Below are 15,000 nucleotides of genomic sequence, written 5' to 3' on the forward strand. Positions count from 1 at the left end.
GTGGTGTAAAGAGAATATGTGTCACTACGTGTCTTGTGTAATGTGAATAAGGGTCACTACATTTTCTGTAGCATGAATATGGGTCACTACGTGTCGTGTAACGTGAATATGGGTCACTACTTATTGTGTAATGTTCAAATGGGTCACGACATGTTGTGTAATGTCAATGTGTCACTGTTAGTTATAACGTAAATATGGGTCACTATGGGAGGTGTGACATGAATATGGGTCACTAGGTGAGGTTAACGTGAATGGTTGTGTAATGTGACTGGGGGTACTATTGTGTGGCCATGCTAGTTTTTTTTATACCACACCCCCTCGATTTTGCCGCGTGCCTACGGCACGCACTATTTCTATGTGGTGTTTGGCCATGGGGAAAAATTTTTTAATTTGTAAAGTGCACCAAACATGCTATTACCAACTCTCGCTCTGCCTGCTGGGAGGGGGCGGTGGAAGGTGAATTGTAAATTAGATTGTGCTACTGTGTGGTTTAATATGAAACATGGGTACTATTGTGTGGCCATGCTTCTTGTAAAATCAAGCTCTTTTTTTTTTTTTTGCTGCAAGGGCGCAAATTTATATTTCGCAGGAGGGCGCCAAACACCCTAGCACCGGCCCTGCCCAGGATTGGCATCTCCAGTTAGCAGGTGTGTCGTCCACCCCCCCCCCCCCCACCACCCATATTTACTTACATGGACGTGCTGCTGGGAGCAGGGCCGACAGCAGCGGGTGCTCAGACGCTGCCCTACATTACACTGCTCATGCACAGTCTAATCTCGAAATTCTGGGATTACATACTCCAATCCTGGGATTGAAATGTTGAATATTTTGGGGCCAAATCCTGGGATTCTGTTGATCCCAGGATGGGCCACCCTAGTCCCAGACAGCAGGATCACATGTGAAATGTCGCATTCGGTACTTTTGCATGCAATCCCATTCCCAGCTGTGAGATCTGATGGATCCTTAGTGCAGCAGTGACGATTTCCTGCTCTGATCCAACTGCTCATCAGATCGGAATCGGACGTTCAACATATGTGATTTGTGCCCGATGCCTCGGAATCAGATTAAAAGGACCCAAACTGCACTAGTGGATGGGGGCCTTAACTCTGGACTTCTTCACCCCAGTTTTATTTTATCTGGACAGACACAGACCAGTAATCATTTCACATTAAGATGTTCACAGCCCTGTCTCTTTTGCTACAAGTCACCTAGTATGGCATCGGCCGTACAGACAAATGGCCCTGACATACCTTATATACCCTAGGCTCCTCCCCCCTCCCAGACTGACAGACAAATGACACTCCTACTTGTCTACCTTGTCTTTAAAAGGAGCCCTGGCAACTGCTTCTGCTTTGATTAAAAGACAATATTTTTATATATATACAGGCACAGCAACAGGGAGGGGGTGTCAATGGGGACTGCCAACCCCGATTATGTGAGGTGCCCCAAAGCATGGCTGCATCGCTTGCTAGGGTCAAGGGCTGTAAATTGTTGCAAATTAAATGTATCGCGCCAGCTGGCTGTCCATATGTGTGCCCTCTGGTTAATAAATGGACCCGGCTCTCTGTCTGCCGGTAAACCCCCCCCCCCCCCCCACTGGGGACAGTCCAGAGTAATAAACACTGTCACAAAAGTGGTCTGATAATACACACTGTCACAATGCCTGATAATGATGTACATTAAACATCAGAACGTTGCCGACCACTTTTGTGACAGTGTGTGTTACCCTTGTGTCACAGCTTCTGTATCCTGCACTTATGTCTCCTTGCCAGGGAGCTTATCTTAAGGCCCCGGGACGTATACCACTGTGATGTGCCGCCTTCTCCTCCTGTATATAATATATGATATAAAGCAGAAAAAGACAGTGAGAGGGTGAGAAATTAGATTGATTCACACTAATAACATTTCTTTAGGTAGTATTTTCACACCTTCTAATGTTTTCCACCCAAAGAAAGACTTCCTTACAGCTTGCATGTTTTTTTTTTAAATGCATTAGGATTCTAATATTATTTTAAGAAATAGTACAGATTTATGGTTGCTGAAAATAAAGCTTTCATATACTAGAATAGCTTTTCTAAGGAAAGCCTAGAGGGACATTTATGTTGAGTCACACATTCCTAGTAGTCCAGCATTACAGAGAAAAGTACATAAGAAAGGGAATCTTGTATGATTTACTGTGACATCTATTAGGCTTTTATAGAATATAATACATATGTTTCACTATCACCATAAAATTAATTGCTTCTAATTAGTCAGCTCTGCCAGCTTCGCAGTACTCTTCTATGTGAGTACAGTATGACACACTATTGGCTGAGTGGGATTTATATGTCCAGTTACTGGGATATAGTTGTTTTAAGAGTTTAATTGATTGTCCTATATTCACTGTGGTTGAAGTACGAATAGCTTAGCCCTCAGGGAAAGTACATGAATTGAATTTGCCATTATCATAGATGCCAAAATTTGCATATTTCTCTTGCATATGGATTTTATTGCTGGGAAAGTGTATATAAGCAGGTGATTAAATTAAAATAACATTTTAGTGCCTATCTAGTATTGGGTGTGTTCACATTTTGCTATGTTCTTTTAGATTATTTTTACGTTAGGTCCTGCCAGCTTGCTCTTTTTAGTGCCTTTGTTTTGTAATTAGGACATTTAGGAACCTAAAAGAGTTCTTAAGCAGCCTTCAATAAATTGCTCATTTTCTAAACATAGTTTATTATGAATAAATGATGTGTATAAATACGGTACTTATGTAATATCTGGACTCCCGTTTTTCTTATGAGGCCGCGTCCCTGCGCGGGGCTCACTGCGCTCGCCACGCTTCGGGCACGGTGGCTCGCTGCGCTCGCCACACTATATATATTCAACTCCATGCGTAGTTGGATAGTAGGGGTATGAAAAAATGGGGTGCATTTAACATGGGAGCCCAGATAATACATAAGTACCATAAATACTTTAAACCCACATATATTGTAAAATTTCAAGTACAAGTTATAGGTTTTATTTATTAATGTGAAAAGACCCCAGTTGTCTCCGAATGCAGAGGTTGAATATATTATCACTAGAAATGATCCCTTAAGCCTTAGGGGGGTATTCAATCCCCTGCCACTATTTCCGACGGTGGAAATAGCGGCGGGTGCCTTTCAATGCTGTCTTTCCTGACTGAACGGACCCAATTTTAGAAGCAGTCGGGCCCGTTCTGCCGAGAATGCCGGCCCGACAGTCGTGTAAGACTGCACTGGCTTCACTGTCTCTGGCATTGACTACCTATTGGAAGTCAGACCTGCCAGTCACCCAAGACAGACCCATTGGGAGTGTACCCTCCCTCCTGGGCTGCCTCTTTGGCTGCTTTGGGCTGCAGCAAAAGCAGCCCACAGAACCTGGGGTATGCACATGCACAGTACTGAGGCCGATACTAGCTTGCACCAGTCCCAGTGCCTGTCATCTGCATTGTACAGCTACTGGGACCATTGTTTTGCTTCTATGGTCAGCAGCCGAAGCAGCCCATAGAAGCTGTACTGAGATCGATACTGTGCATGTGCCAGTCCCATTGCCTGTCATCTGTACAGGCACCAGGACTGCAGTTGGGGCAAGGGAGAGCAGGGGCGGTGGGGGGTGCCAGCATTGTGGCCATTGGCATGCCCCCTCCTACAATAAGGTAGGAGCTGCCGCTGCATCCAGGTGAAGTAAATGCTAATATTGTGCCCAGATCGCCCAATACCCCTTATATCCCTTATATCCCTTTAATACCGCACAAATAACTCGGGTCTGACTGGGGTTGTTGCCGGGTCCACCCAGGTCACTGTTCAGTGTAAAAGGGCCTTTTGAAAAATCCAGGATTTTACCAGGGATGCTGGGCTGTGTGAATGGATAACCTGGGTCCTTCACCTCGCAAATGCTGCATCGCTCTCGAGTTGGACCCGTGTCCAAAACCCGTGTGTGACCCGGCATTTGCAATCTGAACAAAGGGGTATTATTATTTTCAGCTATCTCCTTTCCTATGTGCCTGAACATGCTGAAATTCAACACCTAAGGTTCCCTTAGGACAGGGGTGTCCAAACTTTTTGCGACAAGGGCCAGATTTGTAAATGTGTAAATTTCTGGTGGCCTGACATTCTTTGAATTATTAATCACATCAGAATGGTCCCCCACTCTGCCCCCATTCACTGTATGTTCCCCAGCCTGCCCCTCCTTCACTGTATGTCCCACCATTCATTGTATGTCCCCAAGCCTGACCCTCCTTCACTGTATGACTCCTATTCACTATGTACCCAACTCTGTCCCCATTCACTGTATGTCCCCCAGCCTGACCCTCCTTCACTGTATGTCCCCAACTTTGCCCACTCCCTTCTCTGTATGTTTCCCAGCCCCTTGTGTGAGCCAGAGATCGGAGAGGCAAAGCAGGCACTGCAAGGACAGGAGATGCTTGGGCTCCCGCTGCTGCCCTCCTCCACTCTGCGTGTTACGGGAGCAAGCTTCCCCCTTGCTGCCCCCCTCTCCATACACTGCTGTCACTGTGAATGTGGAGTAGGGTGATATACAATTGCAGTAGCAGGGGTAGGACGCCAAACACATCTGACTGTGGCGGCCGGCACCTCCTCACTGCAGCAGACAGCAAGGTAAAGGTGCGCTCGCGGGGCCCCACCTTCAGTGTCCTGTGCTGTGCTTCCCACATCTGATGCTCTGCCCACTTCCAGCTGGAGGCTGCGGGCCACTTAAAAAGACAGCACGGGCCACAATTGGCCCCCTGGCCTAACTTTGGACATGCCTGCCTTAGGACAATCTTTAGCACCAGTGATATTTGTCTTTTGCCTCCTTATCGCATCCATGTCTCAGACTGCTGCTTACCTCATAAAAGAAAAGTAGTGACATCACTGTATGATAGCAAAGTGAGATAGGTTTTCAGTATAAAGTTTAATATATAAAGAAACATGTACTGTACATGAACAAGTCTCCTGTATATAAATCAGTAAAATCTTTGAATGAAACCTGCTCTCTCGTTTTCTGACACAGAGAAATGAATGTATGTCATGTCCAATGTTGCACACATAGATGTAATATACCGCATGTCCCCAATGTCATATATAACAGAAACCACAGCACCACATTATGGCATTTACCTCGGCTACTTCTTTTGTGGTAAACCATTTCCTTTCACAACCATTCAATGATCATTTTGAAATGTTCCTTTAATGTTTATGATTAAAATAAAAACATGAAGTTTAAATTATTGAGATTATAAAGAACATATTTCTGTGGCAGTATAATGGCTCTGTGCTTGTGGTAACAGCATTCATTGTTCAAAGGAAACACTTTTTTTTAGGAACTGATGCAAAACATGCTTGTTAATTACTATACCACATTCGTGCATGCAAAACAGGAAGGCAATCCTGTATCATTTCAGAATACAAACTAAATTCTAATTTGATGTAAAGTAGACCGCACAGATTTAAAGACGTTTAGGAAAGTTTTTGCCTAAACAGCACAAAGGGGGTGATTCGGGTTTGATCTGTCCTCTGCAAATTCGCTGCGGGGACCGATGATCCCGGTCTGCATATGCGTATCAGCGAAAATACGCATGTGCAGAACCTCTGTGTGAACGCCTTTGGCGAGTATTACACTCGCCGAGGCATTACCACAGCGGGTGGGCGGGGAGGGGACTGTTGCATAAGAATGGCCAGCGCTTCCTGGGCATACCCACAAAAACGCTGGGTGCCCCCAGAAAAAGATGGACATCCCCAAGCGAACGCAGGCGGGTCGAAGCCTGCACATGACGTCAGAGCTCGCCCTGAATTTGGACATCTCCGAGCCAAAGAAAAGTTAGCCTAGACAGGCTTTTATTTCGAACAGGAAAAAAAAACATTTAATGGTCGCCGACCGTCAAATGACTTTTCGCCCATATGCCTGCATGCGAATGGGTGTGTAAGTATACACATCCATTCGCATGCAGGCGCGGGCATTCCATCAGCAAAGGGGGGCAGGCATTTGTCCCCCCGGCGGGCGGCGTTTACTTGCTCGTTAGGCAGTGAAAGAACGCTGAACGTGTCTGAATCAGGCCCAAAGTACCTGTGTAGCCATGTAGCCAGCAGCATTCAAATCAACAATCATGGAGCCCTGGCTGAAATTTGTTGTATTAAACATTTGTAAAATGACTTTTCTAATTGGTCTTTAGTTATAATGCACTCTTCCTTAGATTCATTTTCTGGTCAGCTGATCTAGCCATTTGGTGCAGGTTATATTATACGTTTGCAGGTATATATAACTTTTCAGGCTTATCATAAAATACCTCTAAAATGCTCCACTGATTGTTATTCCAAAAAACCATATAGAACAAGTTCCATGTTTCAGTGACCTATGCATTAATAGCAGCGGCACTGTTTTGATGATCAACACTCATTTGTGGCTGCTAAGTATTAAGGACCTTATTCAGGAATTGCAGAAATGAACACAAGCGGCTTTGTAATGCTGTCCACCAGACGCAAATGCTGCAGACACCTCCTACTGTACATTGCATTGCGGTCTGAGTGCAGCATCTATAGGTACTGCCTCGGATCACCATCACAAGCATCAGTTGTGATGGTTGCAGATTTAGCCAGGCTGCATAAGCTGAGGCCTACGCAGCCTGGCTGGTACTTGGCAGCTTGTGAACCAGGAAATATGCATATAGCTATGCAGACTCTGGCCTCATCCCTCCTGGAAAACGTGGGCAACCATTATACAGTTAATTCTATACTCTTCCATGGGACTCAGCTCTAGCCTCTCTGTCATCTTGTACAAACCCCTCCCTCACCATGGGTCACTACACAGGGGGCTATTAACTAGGGATTCATCACTATGCATCAAATAGAAACACTCACCCTCTCACACGGGTGTCATTTAACAAGATTTCTTGCTGGCCTGCTGTAGAGGCGCACTGTTCGGAAGCTCTCTCCACTGCACACTGCCTGCTCAATGAAGGCCTGGCACAGCCAAGTAGTATTCCCCCTTTTGTCTTCTGAAGGGGGTATCTCTCTCAATGCAGACCTCTTAGCTTCGGCACTGCCTAACCCGACCCCTATTTTTTAGGTGACTCTTCACATACAGGGCTTCCCCTTCTTCAAAAATAAAGGTGACTACATGATGCTTATTGCTTATAGATGCTACCCCACACCCACTCTTCTATATAACCTACAGCCCCACACAACCCATAACACAGAGCACTGCAGGACCACCCTCTTACTGTCACACAGCCCAGCATACTATGGGTGATTCCCTCACGTGGAACCTGAGTCTTGAATTCTCAAGCCCTGGCATCATAGCCTGCAGTCGCCAGCTAGTAATTTAATGAAGTCATGATCTATTGCAGCTATCCTGCATTACTGCCTATGTATCTAACCTCAATGCCCAGAAGTGGGAGGTAGACCTCAAGTGTGGGGGTAAGGCTTAATCAGGGTTTATTATAAAGTGACTGGTCTGCATTCGACACTACGTCTTTGTACGCAACCCGGTCTTGCAAAGCCACATGTGGGTTCCGCAATACAAATCTAGGTGGCTGCAGCATTTGCATAATGTTGCCCAGTCACTGCGTATAAATTCACAGCTGTATTGGCATTAGCATACATCTCTGAACATATAGCTATGAGTGAGGCCCATAGATTATAAGTGCCAATGGGGCAGATGTATTAAGCCTTAACACGAGATAAATGCAAAGGTGATAAAGAGAGATAAACGTCCAGCCAATCAGCTCCTTACTGACTTTTTTCAAACACAGCCTGTAACATGACAGTTAGCAGGTGATTGGCTGGACATTTATCTCTCCTTATCACCCTTGCATTTATCTCTTGTTAAAGCTTAATACATCTGCCCCACAGAGACAGGGGGCCAGAGACTGATGTAAGAGTACTAATGTTCTCTATAAAGCAGAATATATGTAGGTATATACATAACTGGTTATAGATATAATTATAGATTTTTGGAATCCCCATTTGAAATTTGAATTCATTGATGTTATAAACCCTTGATGACTAACCTTGACACTCCAGCTGTTGTTGAACTACACATCCCAGCATGCTCTGCATCAGATTTAACATGGTCAAATAGGAAAACTGAAGCAGAGTATGCTGGGATGTGTAGTTCAACAACAGCTGGAGTGTCAAGGTTAGCCATCAAGGTTATAAACTGTATTTTTCTATTTACAGTATGTGTTATCTTGAGAAAGTCAAATTGAAGTCTATAGCTTTTATTTATTTAACTTTTCATACAGCTTGCGTCTTACAGTACTTGCTTTCACTAATCCCAGTCATGCTACCCAAGCCAAATAAACAGACAGGAATATATGTGTCCTAAAACAGAGATTGTGATTGTGATTACAGCATGATCTTTCCTGAGCAGCATTGTGAGTAATGGGGACATTTGCTAAATTACCTTGTCATAGATGTTAGGACTTTGTTTTTAGAATTATTAACTACGATCCTTAAAATACATTTAGTATTATCCATAACTTCTTTCCCAAGCTCCAATTTGCCTCCACCCAGTTCTTAGCTTTCTTCAAAGATGTAGCTGAGTTTTCCAATAAAGGCAAAATGAATACAGTTTCCAGTTGTCCCCAATCCACAAAATGGAGCGATGTTTTGTTTGTGCGCATGTGCATAAACATTTATGCACATGTGCAGGCTCTTTGGGGTGAATGGATGCGGTAAATTGATTATTCGCCGGTCCGTTCAAGCAGAGCAGTGCGGGCGGGGGTGTGGCCTGCATGGGTCACACTCACACTTATTTTCCAGTGTTATATAAAATATGTATCTACTGAGATGTGGATGATGCTATGGGGGAGAAGTATCAAAGCTTGAAAAGAGATAAAGTACCATCCAATCAGCTCCTAAATGTAATTTGCTATGACATGATAGGAGCTGGCTGGATGGTACTTTACTGTATCTCTCTCTTCAAGGCTTGATACATCCTCCCCTATGTCTGATGGTATAGATCAGCGGTTCTCAAACTGTGGGTCCTGACCCCAAAGTGGCTCCCGACCTTCTCAGCATAGGATCACGACTCCATGTTGCTGACCATCAGGCTGATGACTTTTCTATTCTCAGTCACTAATTCAAGGAGTCTGAAAAATCTGTTGAATTGTCTGTTATTTTAGACTCCTCCCATCATTTTGTGCCTCCACAATGCTGCCATGTATGTGCTGTCTGCTGACTACACATGTTATGTGATGACCTTCTGTAATAACTTGCTGGGGTCCTGTCATGATTTGTATTGTTTGATGGGGTCCCAGAGCAAAACAGTTTTAGGAACCCTGGTATAGATAATATTTTGTTGTTTTGTTGTCTGACGTGCAGTACAAGTATAATTTGTGTTTCCTCTATTTTATGAGAGTCTCATTTTTTTTTCTTTCCATTTCAGTTGTCCAACATATAAAGAGGCACAATATTGTCTTGAAGAGAGAATTGGGAGAAGGGGCATTTGGAAAAGTGTTTCTTGCAGAATGCTATAACCTATACCCCGAGCAGGACAAAATACTTGTGGCAGTAAAGGTAATATTAGTTAATACCTTGTTTCCATTCATATATATATATATACTGTATAATATGGTATTAGCTTCTCAGCATATTAGTACAATATTATTAATTACAGTTAGTATTATTATGTGAAAACATTTGTGATTACAGTAACTTTCTCATGATTTCAACATGAATTAATTAATACTGTACAATGTATATTGGCCCTTATTCAGATCTGATCACAGTACAAATTTGTTCTCAAAATGGGCAAAACCATGTGCACTGCAGGTGGGGCAGATTTCCTAAAGCCCCTCAATGTATAGGCCTATGCAGGTACACTTACACATGTAGAACAGTAGTTTCCGTCATGTTTTAAGTAACAGGACTATTTCTCAGGGCCAGATTTATCAAGCATCAAAATGTGGTAAAGTGGAGAGTGATAAAAAAAACAGCCAATCAGCTCCTACCTGTCATTATTTAAACCCAGCCTGTAATATTGCAGATAGGAGATGTTTGGTTGGCTGTTTATCTCTCTACATGTTATCACCTTTTGAAGCATGATACATCTTCCCCTAAGGGCCTAATGTACTGTAGCATACCTCCCAACATGACCCTCACCAGGAGGGACACAATGCTCTGCTCCTGCAGTTTCTTCTTAATGCATGATTACCCGCATCTATGTTGAACAGTTTAATTGATAAGAAAGGTGCTTGAACACAGGTGATGGTAATCATACATGAGAGGGAAGTGCAGGAGCAGAGCAATGTGTCCCTACTGGAGAGGGTCATGTTGGGAGGTATGCTGTAGCCTTCTCTTATTCAGTAAATGCTGGCAGGGCTGCCATCAGGGTGGGACTGCAAGGACTCCAATCACAGCCCTGGACAGAAAAGGGGTCCAGGACTGGAGTCTATCAAGTATAATATGTTATAAACAAAGTTCACATTTCCCACACCGGAGGTCTCAGCGGGCATGCCGGGGTTCGAGAGGGGGTCCTGCCTATTCTGTCAGTCCTGGGGTCACAAAATTGCTGATAGCAGCCCTGAGTGCAGGAGTTTGAACCTATGCATTAGTTCCTGGAGCCCTGCTCCTTTCTATGTACTGCACAATCATTTCCTTGGATCCTTCCGACCTTGTATCCCCCCTGTCAGTGTGTCAACGGGATGCAGTTAAAATCCCAGCGGTCGGGATCCCGGCGTTCAGAATCCCGACGCCGGAATCCCGACCGCCGAAATCCCGACACTTTCTCCCTCCTGGGGTGTCCACAACACCCCTGGAGGGAGAATAAATTAGTGTGCCGAGCGTAGCGAGGCACCGGGCCCGCTGCGTGGCGAGCGCAGCGAGCCCGCAAGGGGGGCGATCCACGTCCCCCACTTGTCGGGATTTCGGCCGTCGGGATTCTGGCGTCGGGATTTTGAACGCCGGGATCCCGACCACCGGGATTTCATACTGCTTCCGTGTCAACAGCTAGGGGGAAATAGTGTGTAACTCTATAACAAAACAATTTTGACTTAAGCCCCTTACACACTGGGGGATATATCGCCGAGCGATATATCGAGCAATATATCGCTCACGATAAGCGGATATATCGCTCAGTGTCCCGTTTGCATCAGTGACCAGAGATGGTCGCTGATGAAAAAGAAACTGCCGGGAGAGCCCGGCAGTGGAAATCAGCTGGTCGCAGGAGCATGTTCCTGTGACCAGCGATCATTACGAGGGAGAAAACGGGAGCGCGCACCCGGCGATATATCGCCGGTGCACACTCCCATCGCGGGCAATATGGTCGCTCAGCGACCATATTGCCCGCAATATTAGACAAAATTGCCCCGTGTGTACACAGCCTTACTTGCTATACAATCAAAACTTAATTAACATTGGGCCTATTTCAGACTTGATTGCAAAAAACCTTTTATTCTCAAATAGACAAAACCATGTGCACTGCAGGTGGGGCTGATGTGCAGAGATAGTTACATTTGTATCAGGCTTTGGAGAGAGTTAAAATGGAAAAGTTGGCCAATGTAACCAATTCACTTCTAATTGTAATTTGTCTAGCACAGTCTATGACAGTGGTTCCCAAACTTTTTTGAATCACGGCACCCTAGAGCATCAAAATATTTTCAAGGCACCCCTTATATAAAATTAAGTGCATTGTGTTTATATGTCACAGTTATGTTGTGAGGGACAGGATTTGCTTCTGTTTGTCCACATATATTATGATTGGCAGCCACAAGCACTGGTTTTGCCTTGTACATTGACCATAAATAATATGAATTGATCCTGGTCCACCAACCCAAGGCACCCCTGCAAGTGTCCCGAGGCACCCCAGTTTGGGAACCACTGGTCTATGAAATGACAGAAGATTGGTTGCTTTGAACATCTTAATTTTTTCTCTCTCAGAGGTTTGGTATATCTCCCCTATAGGTGTTTAATTACATTTGCAAACTGGATGCTGAATGTAGATCACATGTTTTTTTAAAGAGTTTGACAATGTACAATGTTCTACAATTTTTTTTTTCAATCTGCATTTATATATTTATTTACATATGACCGTTACTGTTCTTTAACCGTTTGGAATCAATTACTGGAAGTATAGCTGATGTTTCAAGAGGTATTTTTAAGTGTTTGTATTATTTACAGTATGTGTCCTCTCTTCAAAGAGATTTATTTTACAACATATTAATGCACGTTATAATTGTACCTTTCCCTCTATCCATTTTCTGTAGGGTAGTGCACATTTTTAGAGCATAACATCACATAACCCATGATTTTAATTGAATGGATAATTTGAAGAAAATAGACTGAGTGGGAGGTAACATGTTTTTCAATGTGAAATGATCGACACATCAGTTTCACTGCCCCTCCTCCCCCCTTCATATTGGCCTCTATGGCTTCTTCTCTTGTTCTGGTTGCCTAGCAACTCTAACAGCTTTGAAGTCTACTTACAAACACAGATCGAGGTTTCTTCTATTGTGCTTTTTTACTTATGGTTTAGTTCTACGTTTGTGTTCTATGTAAATGTACAGCACCTATAAGATACACACACACACACACACACACACACAAAAGTGTACATATACAGTATATTTATACAGAAAGGAAAGGTAGCACTCCACAGGCTTGTTTTAAAATGGTCCTTTAATCCAACAGTAATATTTATATATTATCTCTCCTCCATTACCCCAAGCTCACTGACACTGAAATCATGCAAGCCTACCCTAACCCGCAGAAATACTAATGCTATTAATTTTCCACAACTTTCCACCTCCCTGCAACAACTCTTGAAACAGCCCTTGATGGAGTGGCTCCAGCTACCCATTACACCCCACGTAGGCTTAGATGCCAACCGTGGCACTCCAAAACAACAAGACAACTACGAAATCAGTCACGCAAAGTAGAACGCCAATGGCGTAAATCTCGTAGTATGACTGATTTCCTCACATATAAGACTAGCTATCACTCCTACTGCAATGCTTTGGACACTGCCAAACAAACATACTACCAATCTCTCATCTCTTCTCATGCCACCAACCCTAAGCGACTTTTTAACACATTTAAGTCTCTTCTGTACCCTCCCCCTCCTCCCCCACCGGCTACCATCAGTGCACAAGAACTTGCCTCCTACTTTAAGGACAAGACTGATAACATCCGAGATGAAATGGTATGCTCCACAACCTCTAACCCTCTTTCCTCCCCACCTGAACCCTCTGGCACTTTCTCATCATTTGAGCCCACCTTGCCTCTTGATCCTTTACCTGCACAAGTCATTAAAAATCTCCTGTGCTTATTCCAACCTTAACTAAAATCTGCAATCTCTCTTGCTACTGGTACTTTTCCTTCTCTGCTCAAACATGCAGTGATTACTCCCATTCTGAAAAAATTCAATTCTGACCTGTAACTCTCTCTCTAACTATTGTCCTATCTCAGCTCCCATGCCTCTCCAAGCTACTGGAGAGACTTGTCTACTCTCATCTCACAGACTTTCTTAACTCTCACACCCTATTAGACCTGCTTTAGGCTTTCGCTCTCAACACTCCACTGAGACAGCAATAAAGTGCTGAATGATCTGGTAACTGCTAAGTCTAAAGGCCATTACTCATTACTTATTCTCCTAGATCTTTCTGCTGCATTTGATACTGTGGATCACACTCTTCTCTTACAAACAATACACTCCCAAGGTCTTAATGATACACCCCTTTCCTGGTTCACATATAACCTATCTGAACGCTCTTTCAGTGTTCGCTTCTCTGACTCTACTTCCTCTTCACTACCTCTGTCAGTTGGAGTTCCGCAAGCCTCAGTTTTAGGTCCTCTGCTTTTCTCAATCTATACTTCCTCTCTTGGCAAACTAATCAGCTCTTTTGGATTTCAGTATCACTTATATGCGGATGATACTCAAATCTATCTATCAACCCCAGAGTTGTCACCAGTGGTTTTGGGCCGAGTCTCTGAATGTCTCTCTGCCATCTCATCTTGGATGTCTTCTCGCCAACTCAAACTTAATATTTCCAAAACAGAATTACTTATATTCCCGCCAACTAAGAACAGTTACCATCCTAACATCTCCATCACTGTTGACAACTCGACAATCCACAATCCTCGACTCTGAACTGTCCTTTCTTCCCCATATTCAATATGTCTCCAAATAATGTTACATGCATCTAAAAAACATATCCAAAATACGACTCTATCTCACACAAGACACTACCCAATCTCTTATCCATGCACTCATTATATCCCGCATTGATTATTTCAATAGTCTCCTAACTGGTCTTCCCAAGAACAGACTCTCGCCACTGCAATCCATTTTAAATGCTGCGGCTAGGTTGATCTTCCTTGCAAGACACTCATCGTCTGCTGATCCGCTCTGCCAGTCCCTTCATTGGTTGCCTGTATCTTACCGTATTCAATATAAAACACTTCTACTCGCATATAAGCAATTAACCATACTGCACCAGCTTATATCTCCTTACTTATCACAAAATATCTCCCATCTCGACCACTCCGCTCTGCACAAGATCTGTGTCTCTCTTCTGCACGGATCACCAGCTCCCATTCACTATTACAGGACTTTCATTGGGCTGCTCCCATCCTATGGAATGCCCTTCCACGGACAATGATACTCTTCACTAGCCTCCAATCTTTCAAGTGTTCCCTGAAAACTCACCTCTTCAGGCAAGCCTATCATATTTAAGTACTACATGCATAACCCTCTGAGGCACTTATGTATTATCTAGCTTCCCTCCTGTACTTGTAACTTGGTGCTATGCTATTACTGATGCCTGTCCTTGTATTTCAGTCCTATATCCCTATAGATTATAAGCTTGCAGCAGGACCCTCCTACCTCCAAGTCTGCCTGTCGTTACGCAGTTTGTTTTATCACTGTCTACTATTGTAAAGCGCAACGGAATCTGCTGCGCTATATAAGAAACTGTAAATAAATAAAATAATTAAAAAATATATATAAATACATATATATATATATATATATATATATATATATATATATATATACAGAGAG

The 15,000-nt window shown here is 43.6% G+C and overlaps 1 protein-coding gene across 3 annotated transcripts in view; it reads left to right on the top strand.

Moving 5' to 3' along the window:
* The window catches only part of NTRK2 (neurotrophic receptor tyrosine kinase 2), a 234,705-nt gene that overhangs the window by 163,936 nt on the left and 55,769 nt on the right, over positions 1-15,000 (top strand). For all 3 annotated transcript variants that reach the window (XM_083186343.1, XM_083186332.1, XM_083186338.1), the window contains one exon: positions 9,388-9,518. In XM_083186343.1, the coding sequence (XP_083042469.1) occupies positions 9,388-9,518 (131 nt within the window). The remainder of the gene's footprint in view (positions 1-9,387; positions 9,519-15,000) is intronic.

Source organism: Crinia signifera, chromosome 1 (genome assembly GCF_055691185.1).
Source record: "Crinia signifera chromosome 1, ASM5569118v1, whole genome shotgun sequence".
Classification (NCBI taxonomy): Eukaryota; Metazoa; Chordata; class Amphibia; order Anura; family Myobatrachidae; genus Crinia; species Crinia signifera.